Source organism: Eublepharis macularius, chromosome 17 (genome assembly GCF_028583425.1).
Source record: "Eublepharis macularius isolate TG4126 chromosome 17, MPM_Emac_v1.0, whole genome shotgun sequence".
In the NCBI taxonomy this organism is placed as follows: Eukaryota; Metazoa; Chordata; class Lepidosauria; order Squamata; family Eublepharidae; genus Eublepharis; species Eublepharis macularius.
Window position 1 is genome coordinate 20,575,265 of NC_072806.1, and position 18,737 is coordinate 20,594,001.

An 18,737-nucleotide genomic window follows, 5' to 3' on the forward strand; every position below is an offset into this window, starting at 1 on the left:
GGGAGATTTACCTGGAGAGAAGCCCCGTAGAAAGCAAGAGGTTTACTTGCTAAAAACAGTTTTTATCGTTCTCAAGTGAACCCTCTCGACGCTTCCTAGCAATGGGCCAGGTATTTGAAGAGGCTGGGAATGTTACCCGGCATGCTTCACGAAGCAAGATGGCTGCCCTCATGAGCTGGTTTGGATGTGCTGGGAGAGTTACTCAGGAGTAGCTTCTTGCGCCAGGCATCTTGGAACGGATTGTGGTGCTTTAGGCTGTTGAGGATTGCATCCGAAGACATGGGTAAAAAGGTGGTGTGGGAGGGAGCTGCCTTATCCTGGGCAGGTTTACTTGGAGTAAGTCATTGGGGCTTGCTTACCCCTGAGTAAGTGTGCAAATAACTCATGCCCAACGATTCTGTGTGCTACATGTCTCCTTGGAAGGAAGTCCTAGTGGCTCTTATTGCTCAATGTAGGTTGTAAACAATTTCGCGGGTTTAAAAAAAATGGAAGCATTTTGTTAGGTTTTCTTATATTGTAAGTTGTGCGTTATCTCTCCGTCTGATCCTCTCTGTGTTTACTGGGGAAGAAAGTATGCTGGATTCAGTGGCGTTTCGTTATGCTTACTTGGTTTTTAAGCGTGATTCTGTGCCATTAAGTTCAATGGACATTCCTTATTCCCAGTACATAGGATTGTTGCTCAGTCCTCTCCATGTTTGCCTGGAAGTAAGCCCTCGTGCATCCACTCCGATTCAGATGCAGCTGTTCCCCCTTCCTCTTTCCAGGGGAAGTGGAGGTAATGGGAGATCTGCTGTAACATAATGCCAACTGGTTGGGTTACAAATAAACTCTCTGTTGGTTTGAAACCTACTACTGATATGAGCTTAGCAGGTGGCCTTTTTAAGCTACTCCTTTCAGCCCCATCTCTTTTGTGGGGATAATAATAATACTGACTTTGTTTACCACTCTGAGTGGGGCCCTAATCTATCTGGAAGAATGCTATATAAATACAGTTGTTGTTAGCACACTGACTATGGCATAAGAGAATTCCATAGTCAAAGTTAGATCAGTTTGAATGAAAATCTTTTTCACAGAGAAAGCTAATGCAGCGATTGCAGGTTTCAATTTTTTTCAATGATGGGAGTGCTAAGGTTGCCAGATCCTTTTTCTCAAAGTGCTTTTGATGAATGGTCTCAGAGCTAGATAAAGGGAGTGGCTGGTTTCTCTGAGGCTGCCAGTTTACAGTAATGGAGATGGGATTATGTGGCATTACACCCAGTCCTGCTCTTTTTCTGCTGGTGTTCAGCCGTTGTATTGTAGGTAGACCCAATTTCATTTTCTGAGATTCATGTGACAGACAAAGAAGAGTTGATCTTAGTGGAAGGGGGGAGAGGAAGTCCAGAAAACTGGAGGCTTCATGGCAACATTAACTAGGAAAAAACCTCTACTATGATCAGAAAGCATCTCTGAGAATTTTGAAGAGTGGCTTTGATTTTTCTTTTTTCAGACGTGCCCATGGAGACCTGGAATGGCCTTGGTGCTCAGCTGATGTCCTTGTGGCTGAACAGATTTTACATTTACTCCTGTGCTGCTTTTGGAATCAGCCTCTGGCTCTGCATCCAGTTCATCACAAAAGCCAAAAAGCAGGTATTTTGGCCCTCCTTACGTCATGGGTGTCAGGATTTTCCCAAGTTAGACAAGCCACAATAGCCACCAAGTGCATTTTATTGTTCAATTGAAGCAGACAGACTGCTTTGGGGTCCAGTTCTCTAGAGCTAACTTGCTGGGCCCCATTGAGCCACTTCATTTTACATATTACCTTGTTCTTTTATCCTATGCTGGATTCTCAGGATGGCTTACAACAGTATTTAAGGGTCAAACTAGACCACACTGAGTGCTACTAATATGTGGCTCCATGTTAGAGTCTGGGTTTTTATGGATGGCCATTTGACTCTTGAGCTATGGCATGAGGACTTCCTTCTCTTGTAACTTTCTAGAAGGGCTGTAACACTTTCTTCTGCTGGGGATTTGGAAAATGAATCTGTTGACTGTTTAGCTTAGCAACTGGCTTTTAAAAAGAACTTTGAAATGCTCTGTTTCATTGTTTTAACTTTGGATCTGTATGGGCTTGTTTACTGTTTACTAATTATTCTTTAGAAACTGCTTTGAGAGCATTGAAATGGGAGAGCATGGTGTAAAAATGTAAATAAATGTCTCCTCACCATCACCAATCACTTAACCTGCAATGGCCTAGGCTTTCAAACGTGTTTTGATTGAGATCTTGGCACATGAGCAAGTTTGTCTGGGAGTTGGCAGCCCTTCAGATATGTGTTAAAACTGATCTTGATCTTAGAAAAGGAATATTGTCCAAACATGTTAGGCATTTTTGTTCACTTCAGTTGTCATCCAGCAGCAGTTTAAGATTCATCTCTATTTCCCTTCCTTGAGTCACATGTGCTTAGCAGGACAGGAACAGATTTGGATTTAGCTAGGAAGCCACCTTGGCAAAAGCTGTGTCTTGTGCAGCTCCCAGGATGCTGGCTAACCACTGAGTGTTTCAATTAGGTTGATTTGAGTGAGATTTGACAATAGGAGCTCTACCATCTTTTTTACTCTGGTTTAATTTGTAGAATTTAAAGCATCTCCAGACGTTTTCCACAGTTACTGAAGATGATATTCCAAAAAAACAAATTGGGGACATCCATGTAACAGGGGTGAAAATTTTCTATGGCTCTCAGACTGGAACAGCACAGGTGAGTGTTGGGTTAAACTAATGAGAGAGAGTTTCCGGTGGGTAACAATGTTGGTTTGTAGTAGAAGAGCAGGATTCAGGTCCAGTAAGAGCATCAGAACTTCTCCTTGACAGATCTTAGTCCAGTGTTCCGGCTTCCAACAAGGAGGGCATGAAGGTAGCAGTTCTCTCCTATTCTTTGTCTACCAGTAGCTGACACACTGCTTCGGAACATGATGGTTCCATTTCACTACCATTTTCACTACCACTTTATATTGTATTGGGAGCTAGTTATAGAGCTTTTCTCCTTGAACCTCTCTATCCTCTTATTCTGTGTGTTTAGTCATCATCTTGTCGCCATGAGTTGCATATGCTAATTTCACATTTTGTACAAAAGAGCTTCTTTTCTTTCTGCCCTGAACCTCTTGCCAATCAGTTTCATAGCTGACTCCAAGTTTTAGTGCTATATGAATAGATTCTAAGTTTGTCTGCCAGGCTTGTGTGGTGCAGCCAGAAGCCAAAATCACTTGGCCTGGTCTGGCTCGTCAGATCTCCACCTAGCCTTCCACAAATAAACAGTTTTTTATTGTTATGAATCGGTTTGGTTTTGCTTTCTGTTACAGCGGTTTGCATCCACTCTCGCTGATGCCGTGTCCTGTCTTAATATGCCGGCAGAAGTCATTGACATGAGAGATTATGACCCAGACGACTCCCTGGCAGACGAGGTTTGCGTTTTAAAAATGTGTTTATTTAGACATTTATACCTTCTTTTTATTCCAAATGGGGGGAAACAAAGCATCTTAAAAAATTGTTCTCCCCTCTGTTGTATTCTTACAACAACCCTGTAATGTAACTTAGGCTGACTGTGAGCATCTATGGCAGAGTGGGGATTTGAACCTGCGTCTTCCAGATCCTAGTTCAGCTCTTTAACTGTCAGACTACCTTGGCTCTCTTTTTCCTCCCGGAGACACCCCTCTCCCGAATAATGGGATTCAGAGGCATGTTAAGAGCTGTCTGTTTCCTTCTTTCTTGAGGCTCTTGTGCCATTAACAGTTGCACATAGAGCAAAACTGAACAGTGCAACTTACCTTGAAAGGATGCTGCCGTCGCAGTGGGGAAAAAAGTTGCCATTCCTTTTTAGGGCGGGGTTCCTGTGGCATTTCTGTAGCTTATGTGATCTGGTAGTTAGAACAGCAGAGTAGGACTAAAGATTTTTTTCTTTGCTCGACCATGTGCCTTTCCCTTTTGTAATCAGTGACTGGAAATATGAGTCAAGATAATTTTTTTTCTTTTATGAAATTTGTTTGGGATCAGCACTCAGGCTGATGCTTACTGAGTTGGGAGTCAAAGGTGAGGAGGCTTCTGCCTAGATCTAGATTGCTCAAAGGGGCAAGATTCCCAAGTCTTCTCTATGCCCAGGGTAAGCCCGAGCGTCCTAACTAAGAAAAGAGTCTTAAGAAACAAATATAGAGAATGAAATACTCTTTCTGTTCTAGCAGCTTGAGGCCTGAGTCAGAATTCCCCATCCCTGATGACAGGACGAGGAACCTGCAGAGCCAGTTCTGCCCCAGTCTCCCTTATGCCAATTCTAGACTGTAAGCTCCTTGGGGCAGCAACCTATCTTCTCAAACTCTGTAAAGTGTCTGCCCTTTTAACCTTCTGGCAGTTGTGATGCTATTTGTCTTAAAGCCCTGTGCTCTACAGACATTCTTAAACAGCAAGTGAGTGAGTAAAGCACCAGTTGTGTTGCTGTTGGAGGGAGGGTGGAGATGACTTTGGTGCATTCTCAGCTCTGAACAGCTTTTGTCCAAGCTCATGAAGGGCTGGGCTGCTGCTGAAAGACTCTCTTCCTTTTGTCATCTCTTTAGACAACTGGAAAGAATGTCTGTGTGTTCTTAGTGGCCACGTACACGGACGGGAAGCCAACGGACAACGCTGCGTGGTTCTGCAAGTGGCTGGAAGAGGCTGCAAATGACTTCAGAGTTGGCAAGAAGTATCTGAAGGGTTTGCAGTATGCCGTCTTTGGGCTGGGCAATTCCTTGTACGCTGACCACTACAACACGGTGAGTGCATCATTCTTAACTCAGGTGTTGATTCTAAGAGGTGTCTGTTCGTATGTGCACTTGCCCAGAAATACAAACCAGCTACTGAGCGCTTGCTGAGGCTCCCTCTGCTGTCTGAAATAGGACAGATGGGCACTAGCTGCAAGACTTTCTCTGGACTACAGTTTGCTCCTGATGGCTTATCAGGCATCTAAGCTTTTAGGCGCCAGGCCAAAACGTTACTTTGTTTCCCTTGTTTTTTTGTTGAGCGTGTTATTGCTGACTTCTTGTTGAGTTTCCCCCCTAACCTTTCCTTATTAGTTGCTGGTGTGGCACAATAAAATAAAAAAACGGATCTCTGTCTCGTTTTAGTCCTATCCTTTCTCTCAACATTCCTCCCAATGTATGCAGTTCTCCCCTCCTCTTCATTTTCACAACAACTTTGCAACGTAGGGCCGAGGCCCTAGTTTGCCCAGTCAGCTTCATAGCTGGGTTAGGGGATATGAAGCAAGATCTTCCCAGTCCTGGGCCTGTTATGGTGGTTTTATGTGTGTTGTTAGATTTGGTTGCTGATTTGGTCTCGTACGGATTTTGGTTGTTTTATTAATTGTTTTTTTAATGTGATATTTTAGTAACTGTTGAAAGCTGCCTTGAGAGTAATAGGCAAAGGAGCAACAGGGTATAAGTATTTTACAAAATTAATAACAATTTAGAGTCCATCCCTAGACTGCCATTCTGCTTTTAAGAGATGGGAATCTTCCCTAAGTCCTTTCCCAACTTCTTCTAGAAACTAAGAAAGAAGTTTCTACAGCCCATTGTTGGACTATTCCTGTCTCTGTGGACCATCTGCAAAAATATTTCCACAAGATTTTCATTCCTTCTGAAATGTGTCCAATAATCTGAAAAACACATGCCTCAAAAACTCCTCTCCAGGCTAAATATAAGGAGTTCCTTAAAACAATTCTGTGCAAAGGAGATCAACCTCCCTAATTCTGTGCAGGACCCCTTCGGAAAGTGGCACTGGGTACAGAATCCCCCATTTAATTACTTTTTAAAATTTGAGGCACCTGTGGCTGAACAAGATTTCCAGTGAGCAGAGGCGGAGCTGCAGTGTCCTGAAAATTCTGCAAATTCTGCTTAATTTATGCAGGTTGCAGAATTTAATTTTTCTTGCTACAAAAAAAAAACAATTTAAGGATTTTTCTCAGACCCCAGTATACCAAAACCATAAACACATCCTAGTATCTGAGTTACTTGTTGCTCAAATAGGGCCCTCTTCATCCGTCTCTTGTCACTGAGTAAATGGCTTTGTTTACAATCAGAGCAGTGGAGGATTCTGAAATAATACGTGCGTGGTTAAAATATGCTCAGCTGTGCACCAAGCATAGTTTGTCTTCAGCTTGTCTGTGTTTCTTGTCTGGGGGCGCTGTAGGTGGGCCGAAGTATTGACAGGTGGCTTTGGATGCTGGGTGCCAGCCGCATCCTGTCCTGTGCCAAGGGAGACAGCAATGTTGCTAAGAGCAAGCACGGCAGCATTGAAGCTGACTTTGAAGCCTGGAAAGCTAAGTTCCTCACCCGGCTCCAGGCCCTTTGCAAAGGGCAGAAGAAACCCTGTAGTGGAAGATGCAAGAAAGGCAGATGCAGGTCCAAAAGGAAGGCGAGCCATGAAACATCGGACCAAGAGCAAAGGGCCTCGAAGCAAGAGGAGAAGGAGGTATGTAGATCTGGTCCCCAGCAGTTCCAATTCAACGATCTCAAGTAGCCGAAATTGGGAAAGACCTTTCTCTCCCCAAGACCCTGGAGGGCCAGTCAGAAGAGACAGGGCAGGGTTAGCTGGATCTCTGTCCTAAGCAGAATTACTCCAGTCTAAGCCCATTGACTTCAATGGGCTTAGACTGGAGTACCTCTTCTTTGGATTGCACTGTAAGATACCTTCTAATCTAGAGAGGCTGTGGGTCAGCAGTAGTGGTCCTAGGGATCAACCTCTGGCTAGTAAAAGAGAGACCCTTTTCTGTTTAAGAACATAAGCCGAACCCTACTGGATCAAACCAGTGATGCATCTAGTTCAGTATCCTGTTTCACAGTGGCCATTTAGTTTCTCTGGAGAGCACAGAGGCCAAGGCCTTCCCTCCTAGCACTGCTATCCAGAGGTTGTAGCCTCAATATGGTGGAGAGTGCCCTCAAGTCATAGCTGACTTATGGTGACCCCTGGTGGGGTTTTCATGGCAAAAGACTAACAGAGGTGGCTTGCTGTTGCCTGCTTCTGCAACCCTGGTCTTCGTTGGAGGTCTCCCATCCAATTACTAACCAAGGTCGACCCTGCTTAGCTTCTGAGATCTGATGAGATCAGGCTCACTATGGAGGTTAAGATCCCAGAGAGCCACCTATAGACCGAGCAGACGACACAGGCCTAAATGGACAAATGGTCCAAATTCAGCATAATATAGAAGGGCCATAGTTCAGTGCTGGAGCACCTACTTGGCCTAGAGAACATTCCAGGTTCCCTTTGGCGTTGCTAGCGACAGAATCTCGGGTATTGGGAAAAGACCTTCCTCAGCTGGAAACCCTAGAAAATGGCTAAGTAGTTAAGATTGAGTTGGGCATACCAATGGGCTGAATTGGTAGAAGTCAGCTTCCTGGTCGGCCCTTACCACACACCCCTTCTGAGGTAGGGTTTTAGGAACCAGGGGTTGATGTTTTGCCTATAGCCAAGGTGGATCTCGAACCCAGCTTTCCCAGGTTGAGCTGTTTCTCAGCACTCTCTGGATGTTGCTTTTGGAAGCATGGCCAAGGACTTTAATGCTCTGCCTGCTGTTCAGGAATCTTGGCTATAAGCTTTTTAATCAGAGGATTAAAGCCCGAGTCCCGAGTACTCTCCTTTCTCTCCATTGGTCCTTTATGCAGGAGGAAGAATTGTTTGAAACCACAAGTGAGGAGGAATCCGGCAGTGAGGAAGGAGACGTTGCAAACCCTGTCGTTGACGTGGAGGATCTGGGGAAGATGGTGGGCCACATGAAGAAAGCCCAGGTGACTGCCAGCACGTCTCAGTCCACTTCTTGCCCTCGGTGTTAGTTTTTGTGGAGTACAAGTTGCATCTGCTCTGCATCTTCCCATCAAGGCTCTTGTGTAAAAAAAAAATCTTAATTGTTTAATCATGCAAGTTTTAGTGTATGCACTACTGATTAAATTTGCATCTGAGTAAAAATGGTAATTCTGAAGCAAAAGCAGCTCTTCTTTGTTTTCAGATGGGGCTTGTGTGTGTATAAGTGTCATCTTAGAAGAGGCATTCCTTCCTTTGGGAGATGGCTGTGGGTGAGGTGAAGGGAATGCCTCTTCTACAAAGGTTCTTGCCAGCTTTTTTCACGGGTATTTGAATTTTTTTAAAAAAAATCTGCCACCTGTCAAATAATCAGAAGGTTTTATTTCATCTATTTAACATCATTAATCTGTCTAAAGACAACAATCCTATTGGGTTTCTTTTTTTTGCAATACAGAGAGAGCGTGAACTGGATGAAGAGGCTTCCCAAAAAGATGACTCACAGCAGATCTCCAGGGAGGATGAGCGGCGCGAGATGATCACACCAGCTCTTCGAGATGCTCTCATGAAGCAAGGTGAAGGACCCGTCATTGTAACTGCAGCGTGAGGTGGCAAATAAATCAGGGGAAATCAAGTTGGCTGCTCTAGACTGAGTTTCCATCATTATTGGTTTCTACTAATTAGAATGCTCTGTACTCTAGCTGGAAGTATTGTGCAGCTAGGTTCTCTTGGACTAACCCCCCTCTCCCAAACCTCTCTCCATCCAGGTTACAGGTTGATCGGGAGCCACTCTGGGGTGAAGCTTTGTCGGTGGACTAAGGTGCTTGTTCTTTTCCAGACGATTCTTATTTGTATGCTGGTTGTCATCTGCTTCTTCTTTTTTTTTTTTTAATTGGAGACCCGCATCAGCTAGCCGGAGCAATTTGGAGAGGAAGGGCAGGATAAATACGTGATAGATTCTAGGGATGCCGTTCGACGGCTACATCCAACTGTGCATCAAGTGACAGATCACATCAGCGTTCTGTAATGTCAATATGAGGTTTGGGCCTAAGAAGCGGTTGCCAAAAGTGGCACCTGTGAAAGCCCAATATGGGCTGGGAAAGGCAGGGTTAACTCACAGGTGCAAAAGTGGAAGAATCCAATATTGCCTGCAATAGAAGAATGGTTGGTGAAGTTGTTGGAGTTTGCAACAATGATTAAACTTTAGTTCACTGATTAGAGAAAAGACAATGTTCATTTATTGCTGATTTGGAAACCTCTTCTAGAACTTTTGCATGAAACGGATGATAATGATTTGATGATCTGTAGCTGAATAAGCAATTTGGACAATAGAAAAAAGAGCTTTTCTTTGTAAACATAGAGTAAGAGAAAAATTTTGTAATTATACTTGTATCTGTTGAAGAGAAAATCTGAAGCCTCCTTTTAGCTTATATAGTTACTCTTTTTTGTTTTCTTTCTCTGTTAGTTGTTATTCTTTGTTCTGTTATTTGTTGTTTTGTTCTGTTAGTTATTTTTTTAAAAATAAAAATTCTAATAAACTGTTTCTAATAAAAAGGAAAAAAGACAGAGTTAACTCCTCCTGCCAACCACACTGTTTCCCTGATAGAAATTGCCCCTCCCTGGAGTGTTACTTCCCTGCACTTTTTTTATCCAAGGAGCTCAGGCTGGCAACTGGGTTCTCACGCCATGTTTTCCAACAACCTTGTGAGGTAGGCTAGGCTGAGAGAACGACAGGCCTGATATCTCCCAGTGAGTGTCATAGCTGATTTGGGGACTTGAGCCCAGATCTCTAAAATCCTACTACACTGCACTGGTTTGCAGGAGCCATATAGGAGGACCCACCTTTTCTCCCCTACTTGGGGCGTAAAGCTGCCTGTGGGTGGGAAAGGCCATGCATTTTTGATTGGGGATAATGTAGCAGAGAATAGTTAACTCTCCCCTTCCCCAGCCCTGTGGCCCTGATCCATATTGGGGCGGGGCGGGGGGAGAGGCTGCAGCTGCTTATTGGAGCCAAATGAAACACCTGGAGGCCTAGCTATGGAACTCCACCGGTAATTTGTCCTCAGTGGATCCAATGCAGGGCTGTTAGCCAAAGTCTCAGCTCTAGAAGTGGTCTGTTCCAGGAGCAGAGTGGGTGGTGGTACTGAAAACCCCTTTTGAACATCCATTGATATTTTTCTTCTCTGCTGCCAGTCGATGCTTCGAGGAAGAGGAGGCTGCTACAAACACACCTTTTACGGCATCGAAAGCCACCGCTGCATGGAGACCACGCCGAGCTTGGCTTGTGCCAATAAATGTGTCTTCTGTTGGAGGTAAAGAGTTGAAAATCCAAGAGAAAAATGTCAAGAGCTAGATGGCCCAAGCCCTCCGCTGAACAGGCAGCATTGAGGGTACCTCCTCCATTGCCCGGGTTTGATGCCTGATTTCAGCATAGTGCTGGCCAGGCAAAAAGCATTTGGCTGTGCCACAGCAAAGCGCCATGGTGGGGTGGTGGGAAACTGCTTTTGCCTAACCAGTGTTTCATAAAAATTAACCCACGTTGCTATCAGAATCCACACGTTCCATGATGTGAGTGTATGCGGTGGGGTGGATATATCTAAACATTTACATCTCTACAGAATTGTGCCCAGGGGCCATCAGCAATCTGCCTCTGACAGTGACCAGCTAGTTGCCCCCAGGAAGTACAAGTATGTCAAGAAGTTAATAGCCCTCTCACACCACTTCCCCCCTGCCATCACCTATTAACTGATATTTAGAGGTAGACTGCCACTAGAATATGGAGGTTCCATTCTAATTGTCATGGCCAATAGATCTTGATAAATCTCTGTCCCCTTGACTGTGTCTTATCCTCCTTTTTGAGCTGATGGCCTTCACTGCAGCCTGTGGCCATGGAGTTAATTATTCTTAGTGTGAAGGACCCCTTTTGACTGCTCTGAGTTTTGCATCTCGATTTAATTGAGTGACCCAAATTATTATAACAGAGTATCATAAGAGTTCATTTGCATCTGCAGGATCTAGTTGACCATGGATGGAAGCAGGATGGTGTACTAGATGGACTTTAGGTCTGACCTGACAAAGCTGCTCTTATGTGTGTGAGAGAGACTACATTAAAACAAAATTATTTTCAGGCACCATACCAATCCTGTGGGCACAGAGTGGCGGTGGAAGATGGACCAGCCTGACATGATCTTGCAGGAGGCTATTGAGAATCACCAGAACTTGATCAAACAATTTAAAGGTAGTGTGCAGCAGCTTAGCACAATAACCCTTATGAGAGCCTTTGAATGCCTGTAGTGGCTGTAGCTTCTGACAGTCATTGCAGGCATCTGCAGCTGATGAGACTCCTTCTAATTCTCCTTTGGCCTCATACTTCCATTGAGAAGAGAACCAATCTCCTTCCTTCCTTCCTTCACCAGAGTGGCCCAAGAAAAGTGCTGTTTCAGCTAATTTCCTCCCACTCTTCTCTCTCCTTATCCTTATTCTTCCCCTTCTTGGCAGGAGTTGGCCATCCTTTGGTCGTTACAGACGTAACATTAGCTTATCTCCTAGAAGGTCTTCATTTTGTTTTATGATCACAGTGACTTCGTGCTACCTTTTGATTAAAGAAGTTATAAATATGTATGGTTTCACTGGTTCAATCTGTGTCAATTTTCACAGGAATGATGATTTAAATGTAGCTCTGACGAAGAAAGTATGCTTTGTTTTAGCAGTGAGGCGGGTTACTATATCAGATCAGAACTGGGGAAACCCAAGTTCGAATTCACACTCAGCCATGAACCTTACTGGGTGATTTTGGATGAGAAATTCTCTCTCCTTTGTAGGGTTGTTGTGAAAATAAAATGGAGAAGGGAAGAACAGTGAACTATTGGAAAGTGGGATAAAAATCTAAGAGGTGGGTAGACAGACATCACCACTGTCATCTTATCTTTAAATGATGCTTTCCCTGCCCTATTTTGCAGGTGTTCCAGGAGTGAGGGGCGATCGCCTGGAAGAAGGGATGCTTCCCAAGCACTGCGCGCTGTCTCTGGTTGGGGAGCCCATCATGTACCCTGAAATTAACCGATTCCTAAGGCTTTTGCATGGCCATAACATTTCAAGCTTTCTTGTTACGAATGCACAGTTCCCAGTGGAGATAAGGTGAGATCATGAAAGCGTCTTCTTAGTGATTGTCACAGCTCAGTATTTCAGGGGTGCAAAAGAGCACCGTTCCTGTCTAAACAGGGAGGGACTGTAGCTCATTGGCTGGTTTACATTTACAAGGTACTGTGTTCAAATTCTCAGCTTCTCCAGTGGAAGAATCTTTGGAAGCAAGTGTTGGGAAAGGCCTCATATTGGAGGCCTTAGATGATGCTGCCAGTCAATACTGAGCTGGAAGATCTGTCTGTATAAGGCAGCTTCACGTATTCCGGTTGAAACAAGGAGGCGCTATAGCTCAGTGGCAGAGCGTTTGCCTGATATATTCAGAAGTTCCAGATTCAGTCCCAGGCATCTACAGTTAGAAGGATCTCGGATAGCAGGGGGTGGAAAAGGTTTGTTTTTGGGGAATCGTTTCTGGATGGTGTAGAGGGCTATCTTTAGCTATTGGCCCACCTTTTCCATCTCAGATGTTTGGAAGCAACTGTTGTTGTTTTCATAGGACGCCCTTCCCAAAAATTTCCTAGGGAGTACAATGTCCAGAAAGGTTTAAGGTTTTCTTTCTCCTCCTCCCAAAAGGAACCTCGAACCAGTGACTCAGCTGTATGTCAGTGTGGATGCCAGCACCAAAGACAGTCTGAAGAAGATTGATCGGCCCCTCTTCAAAGACTTCTGGCAGAGGTTCCTGGAGAGCTTAAAGGCTTTGGCTGAGAAGGTATGAAGTTCGAGTGAGTTTGCTTCACAAGTAGAGACAGGAAAGGTGGCATAACTGACTGCGGTTTGGCTCAGTGCCTTTTATTTTTGAGAATTAGCTACAATGTATTGTCCTTCCTATCCAGGCTAATATAAGATTTCAGTTTCCTTAGCATAAGCATCCAACTGTAATCTCCTGGTTGCCCAAGAACGTGGGCATTTCCTCTTATGTGAGTGCTGTGCTGTGTATTTCTGCATGTGCCAATGGGGTTGGATCCAGATTAAACTTCCTCCTTAACAGAAGGCATGGAGCAATTACTGTCAGCACCCCCTTCCTCCTGCAGACCCCCCTCTTGTCATTCTTCAGAGTCTTCCTAACCCACAGTAGCAGCATTTCATGGAGATCAGCAGGCTTTAGCAGGAGGGTGGAAGCAGGAAAGTTCCATTCCACTGATGGAAAGTTGAGTCTGGATCCAACCCTTAGTCTCCCTTGTACCTTGTGCAACAGGAAAGACTGCACTTTTGTGCTGCCCTGAGGGCCAGAAACTTGCTTCTTTTGATGTTTTAAATGAAAACTGGATTATTAATTCTGCTGCAGGTAGTCCTATATTCCACCTTAAGAGGAGGGAAATGTAGTGTGGATCTAGACTGATGGAAGTTAGTTCAACTGATGGAAGTTACTTTCATCAGCAGAACGTATTTTTACCAGCCATGCTCTACACACACTGCACCTCGTTGATCTCCCTGAAATGCTATTTACTGGAATTGCACAAGAGGCAATTTGGGGGTCTGCAGCAGGAAGGGGGAATTGTCAGAAATTACATCTCCCCCGGTTGGTTCCAGCCCATAGCCCCGATTGTCATTTTGTGTCCTTCTGTACCAAGCAATTTAATTCAAATCGTCCGTTCCTTTTGCAGCAACAACGCACCGTCTATAGGCTAACTCTGGTGAAAGCCTGGAACGTGGAGGAACTTCAGGCTTATTCTGAGTTGGTGTCTCTTGGCAAACCAGATTTCATCGAGGTGAAGGTCAGTTGTTGACTGTTAGGGTGGTTCCCCTTTGCAAAACAGTCAAACCTGTCCTGCTTGGTCTCGTGTAACTGTGCGTTCGCCCAAGTGAACTCTTTTCTGGGGTATTCAGTGGGTGATGAGTGAGGGAAGCTTTGTATGGCGTGAGATCCTGGGAACCACGCAACTCATTCTTCCTGCCCCAGGCAACTTTGAACATCTGCTGCTCTGGCTGTGATCCACCCACAGGCACCTTCTTATGACTCTGAGACTTTCCAGACTAGATTGTTAATATGTCATGACAGATCTGAAGAGTTGTTGCAGCTCAAAGCAAAAGAGTGAAAAAGTTTCCTTTATCAGAGTCTTATCCCTGCCCTGTGTAATACAAGAGTCTCCCCTTCTTCCGTTCATCTTCGTTCCTTGTGAGGGAGGGTGGGCTGTGAAAGAATGCCTCACCTGACATCATTCTGAGCTTCAATGGGGATTTGAATCTAGTTCCTTGTCCTGGCCCAACATTAGCTACACTGGCACTCATGTAGAAAGATGAAAACCTTTTCTGTTCCAGTTAGCTTTTTGCAGTTAGTCTCCAGGTTGGGAGGGATACTGAATTTCCCCCCCTGGTCTCACATTTTTTGATCTTGCAGTTTCACTGTATGGATTTTTATGGGTTTTTAAAAATATTTTCAATTGCTAAACCTTCATGTGTTGTGATTTTTTTTGCTATGCTACTTTGAACTCTTAAGATTTCTTTTTTTCTTTCTTTCTCTACTCCTCTGACCTATAGGTCTTAAGTAGTATTTATAACTCTTAAGATTTGTTTTTTCTATTAAGAGTAAATAATGACCTGTAAAAAGTTAGCCCCCCTCCCCCAACTAACTTAATGGACACTGATTTGTTTATTATATATATTTTGGTAGCATGATGCCCATTTTAAAATGTGATGTAACTATTGTTTTGTGTGTTTTTTTTTAAATGCATTGATCTGGTTTTATGTTGGCTGCCATTGGCTTTTACCTTTTGATACTCCAGTGCTGTCTTCTGTTTTGAATTTTATGTATTGATTTGTAAGCTGCTGTAGAAGTTTTGGGAAACTCGCAGCAAGAGTAGCAATAGCTGTTTTAACACATGTTCAACAGGGAGTGACTTACTGTGGGGAGAGTTCAGCAAGCAGCCTGACCATGGCCAATGTTCCATGGCATGAAGAGGTGGTGCATTTCGTCCAGGAGTTGGCAGATCTTCTCCCAGACTATGAAATTGCCTGCGAGCACGAGCACTCCAACTGCCTCCTGGTTGCTCACAAGAAGGTAGGGGTTCATGTCTGCCCTGCACACGCTTTTGCATTCTGTGTTTCCATGCAGAAAATGCAATGGATTTGATACTAGGGACACTGCAGCTTTCATTTATTTTAAATATGGAGGTTTCATTGAGCTACTGCGGCTAAGAATGGAAATTATATCATCTCATTTTAACTTGATGGTAACTTTGGGTCAGTTGCATGTTCTTAGCTTGACCTACCTCCCAGGGTAGTTGTGATGATAAAACAAAGGAAAGGGAAACAATGTAAACCACTTTGGGTCCCCACTGGGGAAAACGGTAGGGTGGGGTTTAAATCTGGGCTTGACAAATCCCAGGTGCCTGGTCACTATGGCACCTAAAAATTTCATTGCTGCGCCTAATATTTTCAGCAGTGATTTTATTTTAGTGCCTCTTAGCTATCCTCTGTAGAAATACAACTTATTTATAAATTCACTGCAGAATGTTCTGTTGTATGACATAAAACGTGTGTGAATTTTTTGTCAGTGCTTGTTTATTAGTTATCTTTACATCATTTAATGGTGGTAGATGAATTTCTTTCTTAACCAGTTGCTTTCTATACTGCTTCTAGTGTTTAATTAAATGGAGCTTTAAAAAAATGTAATTACTAGAAATTGGGGAGAAGTTAGGTTAGGGTTAAAGAATAGCTTTTTATTACGGTGATGACAACTGGAGTTACCTCATGATACAACACTTTTGACATACCCTTAATAAAATTATGAGAAATTGTGAAGAGTTTATTAGGTTTTGTGGTAACAATAACTAGAAAATATAGTCTTTAAAATACAAAACCCTGACGGCTGAGAAATGAGTCGAGCTCCTAAATTTGGGGGCAGGCTCTTAGAGCCGAAGAACATTTGTCAAGACCTGGTATAAACGAAGTAAATAAAGAAAACAGGATACTACTTAAAAGTAATAAAAACACATATCAGTGGGATCAGAATCTCAGTTCCCTCTCAAACTCCTCAATAATTGGCACCAGGACTTGAGTCCATTTCAGGTGTGCTTTCTGGTGGTCCGGCTCTGTTTCTCCCACAATTTGTTTCCCAGTTCTTAATATTTTTAAAGGTTGCAAGCTTCACATCTGTTTCTTTTTCAGTTCAAGATTGACGGAGAGTGGCACACCTGGATCAACTACGATCGCTTCCAAGATCTGGTCCATGAGTATGAACAGACTGGGGGGGCTGCGACATTCACTTCAGCCGACTACATGGCTCAGACTCCCCCCTGGGCAGTGTTTGGGGCCAGGGAACGGGGCTTTGACCCACAGGACACGAGATTTCAACGAAAGAACAAGACAAAGGACATCTCAGGGTGCTGACATCTTAAGAAATGAGCTCTTTGGACCTGTTCTTGATAGATTCTGGGAGTGCCTTGACAGCCACAGGGGAAATGAATGTGGTTTTGTTTCTTTCTGTCTCTGCTTGCAAACGCTGATTTTTTTTAACTTATTTTTTAATCTACCCCAAAGAGACTGATGAGTAACATATTTTTTGAAAGGCCAGGGGCGACAGATTTTGTCATTCTTAAAGCAACTAAATCTTTGCGCTTCTGGTTGCCTTTGACGACTACCGCTGCTCGTTCTGTTCGCTGCACTGTTGCAGTTGAAGAGTCTTTTTTGAATGGGGACAAGTTTTCGCCACGTAGTCAGTCGCCAGTGTTCTTTGGGGTCTGTGAGTGTCCGATTCACACAGGCATCCTGGGGTTTTGGGGGGGGGTGTCTCTACCCCTTAATGTTTCCCAGTTGCCATGTCCTAAGATGGCTGACACACCTCAAAATGAAGCTAGAATTTTGGAGGAAGATGCCGTTGCAGTAGAAAATAAGCACTACTTGCACACCCCTCTTGGACCTGTGTCCATGGTTCCTCTGGATGGAGACCTGTATTGAGACTAGTACTGGTTGCACCTAGCTTAGTTTAGCCATTACACCCACTGCAGATCTTGAGAAAGTTTGGCAGTTTCTGGCCCAACATAGCTCAACAAACTCCAGATGTGTCCCCCCCCCGCCCCATTTTTTAAACTTGACTCGGCCCCTGAAAGGTGTAAATTTGAACATTGTCAACTTCTAAAGGCCTGCCATAGTTAAAACCAGTATAACTACCAGGGATCGTTTGCTTACCAGCTTTGGAATTCTGGGAATTGAAGTTTGGTGAGTCTGTGGCTTTATGAAAACAAAGTGTTAACACAGTGTTATGAAAATGTTAACACGATTAACATTTTCATAATACTGTGGGGCATGCTAGGCTCCTTGTAACAAGGCCGTGCAGCTTTGGTTTGTATTTCGGAGAAGCCAGAAGCATCAGAGGGAAAGAATCCAAGGTCCCCTACCTGAGTCAATGTAAAGTTTGACCATCCTCAGCATTTCCAGCGTCTGGCATCGTTGGCACATTTAGATGGATGTTGCACATTCTTTGGGAATGGAGGCTGAATATTTTTTAGTTCATTTGCCCAACATACCAATTGTCCACAGGGTTTGATCAAAGAGATGCCTAATTTATTTAGAGCCACTTATAATTAGAACGGGACTACTTCATTTTCTACTCACATCCATGGTTGCAGTCCTGCCGCCGCCATGGGCCTACATGAAGAAGAGAGTTGGAGATATTTTGCATATATTTCCTGCACCTGCTCTTTTCTGTGGAAAAGTAGCTTGCCCTTTCCACACGTGGCAGTGAAAATAGGGGAAAGGCCTCCACCTGAACACAGCTTCTTCTCCCCTTCTGCACAGATCATTAGCTAGGATTGGAGCTTGTATCATTTGTATTTTTAAAATTAAAAAAACCCTGGATGTAAGAATGTAACATCACTATTCTGGATTGAACCCTGTCTGCCTTTGTGTTTTTTAAATTACCTTACTCTTTTTATTTTTAAATTATTGCCTTAGTATTTCAAAAATAATATCCTCACTTAAAAACCCTGCCTTATTAGTGCTATGAGGTCTGTGTCTATATGTCTTCCTCCTCTTCAGAAATACTTGTTCCAACATAGGGAGGAAGAAAAGTGAGAGAAACAAAGGAAATAAATGTAACTTGAATTTAAAATTGGCTTTTGTGAACATCAAGCCTAAAAAAAGAGCGAGTCGGTCTCATTGATCGTGGCTTTATTCTGAGTAAACATACAGAGGGCTGATCTGTTTTTTCCACTGATGCTAAGGCAACACACCCTACGTGCGATTCAACTGCCCACAGTCAGTGAACAAATAAAGGCATTACACATTTAAAAGCTCATATAAAAATTGCATACAATTGCTTTTCTGCTCCAGCTGCAAAGAAGCATATTTCTTATAAAGCTGGGGGGATGTAAGTGACGTCCAATGAAAAGATGCAGAGCATTTTCTGCTTTGATCAGAATCTGGGAGAAATGTGCTTTGTTCTTCTGAATATAGTGGTTAAGTGGTTGGGTTGTGAATCAACAATCTGCTGGTTCAAATCCCATGACTTCCATGAGCTCAGTAGGTGGCCTTGGGTAAGCCCAGCTCCCCAGCTGTATTGTGGGGATAATAATACATTGACTTTGTTTACCATTCTGAGCGGGGCACTAATCTGTCTTGAAGAGCAATATAAAAGCACAGTTGTCATTAAATGTCTACTTAACATCCTTTGGCCCCCAGGGATCACAATGAAGTGGATTTTTTTGTTAAAAAATTGAAAAGCTTTGGAAGTACAGTATGAAAATACTACAAAACTCTCTCTGGAAAAAATATCTGCTTTGCATGCAGAATGTCTCTGGTTCAATCCCTGGGGTCTCCAGTGGAGTGCTCTCAGGTCACAGGTGTTAGGTCTCTCTAAATTTGCCATTTT

At 43.6% G+C, this 18,737-nt stretch overlaps 1 protein-coding gene across 1 annotated transcript; it reads left to right on the forward strand.

Annotated features, from left to right (window-relative positions):
- Positions 1 to 174: 174 nt before the first annotated feature.
- Positions 175 to 17,758, forward strand: LOC129345067 (S-adenosyl-L-methionine-dependent tRNA 4-demethylwyosine synthase TYW1-like). The gene is made up of 16 exons (XM_055002053.1): positions 175 to 283; positions 1,487 to 1,626; positions 2,610 to 2,732; positions 3,334 to 3,435; positions 4,579 to 4,773; positions 6,185 to 6,466; positions 7,657 to 7,779; positions 8,247 to 8,364; positions 8,557 to 8,609; positions 9,983 to 10,101; positions 10,918 to 11,027; positions 11,749 to 11,926; positions 12,503 to 12,638; positions 13,534 to 13,644; positions 14,760 to 14,927; positions 16,037 to 17,758. Exons 1-16 carry the CDS (start codon positions 280 to 282, stop codon positions 16,256 to 16,258), a joined length of 2,184 nt encoding a protein of 727 aa, XP_054858028.1. The 5' UTR covers positions 175 to 279; the 3' UTR covers positions 16,259 to 17,758.
- The last annotated feature ends 979 nt before the right edge of the window (positions 17,759 to 18,737 follow it).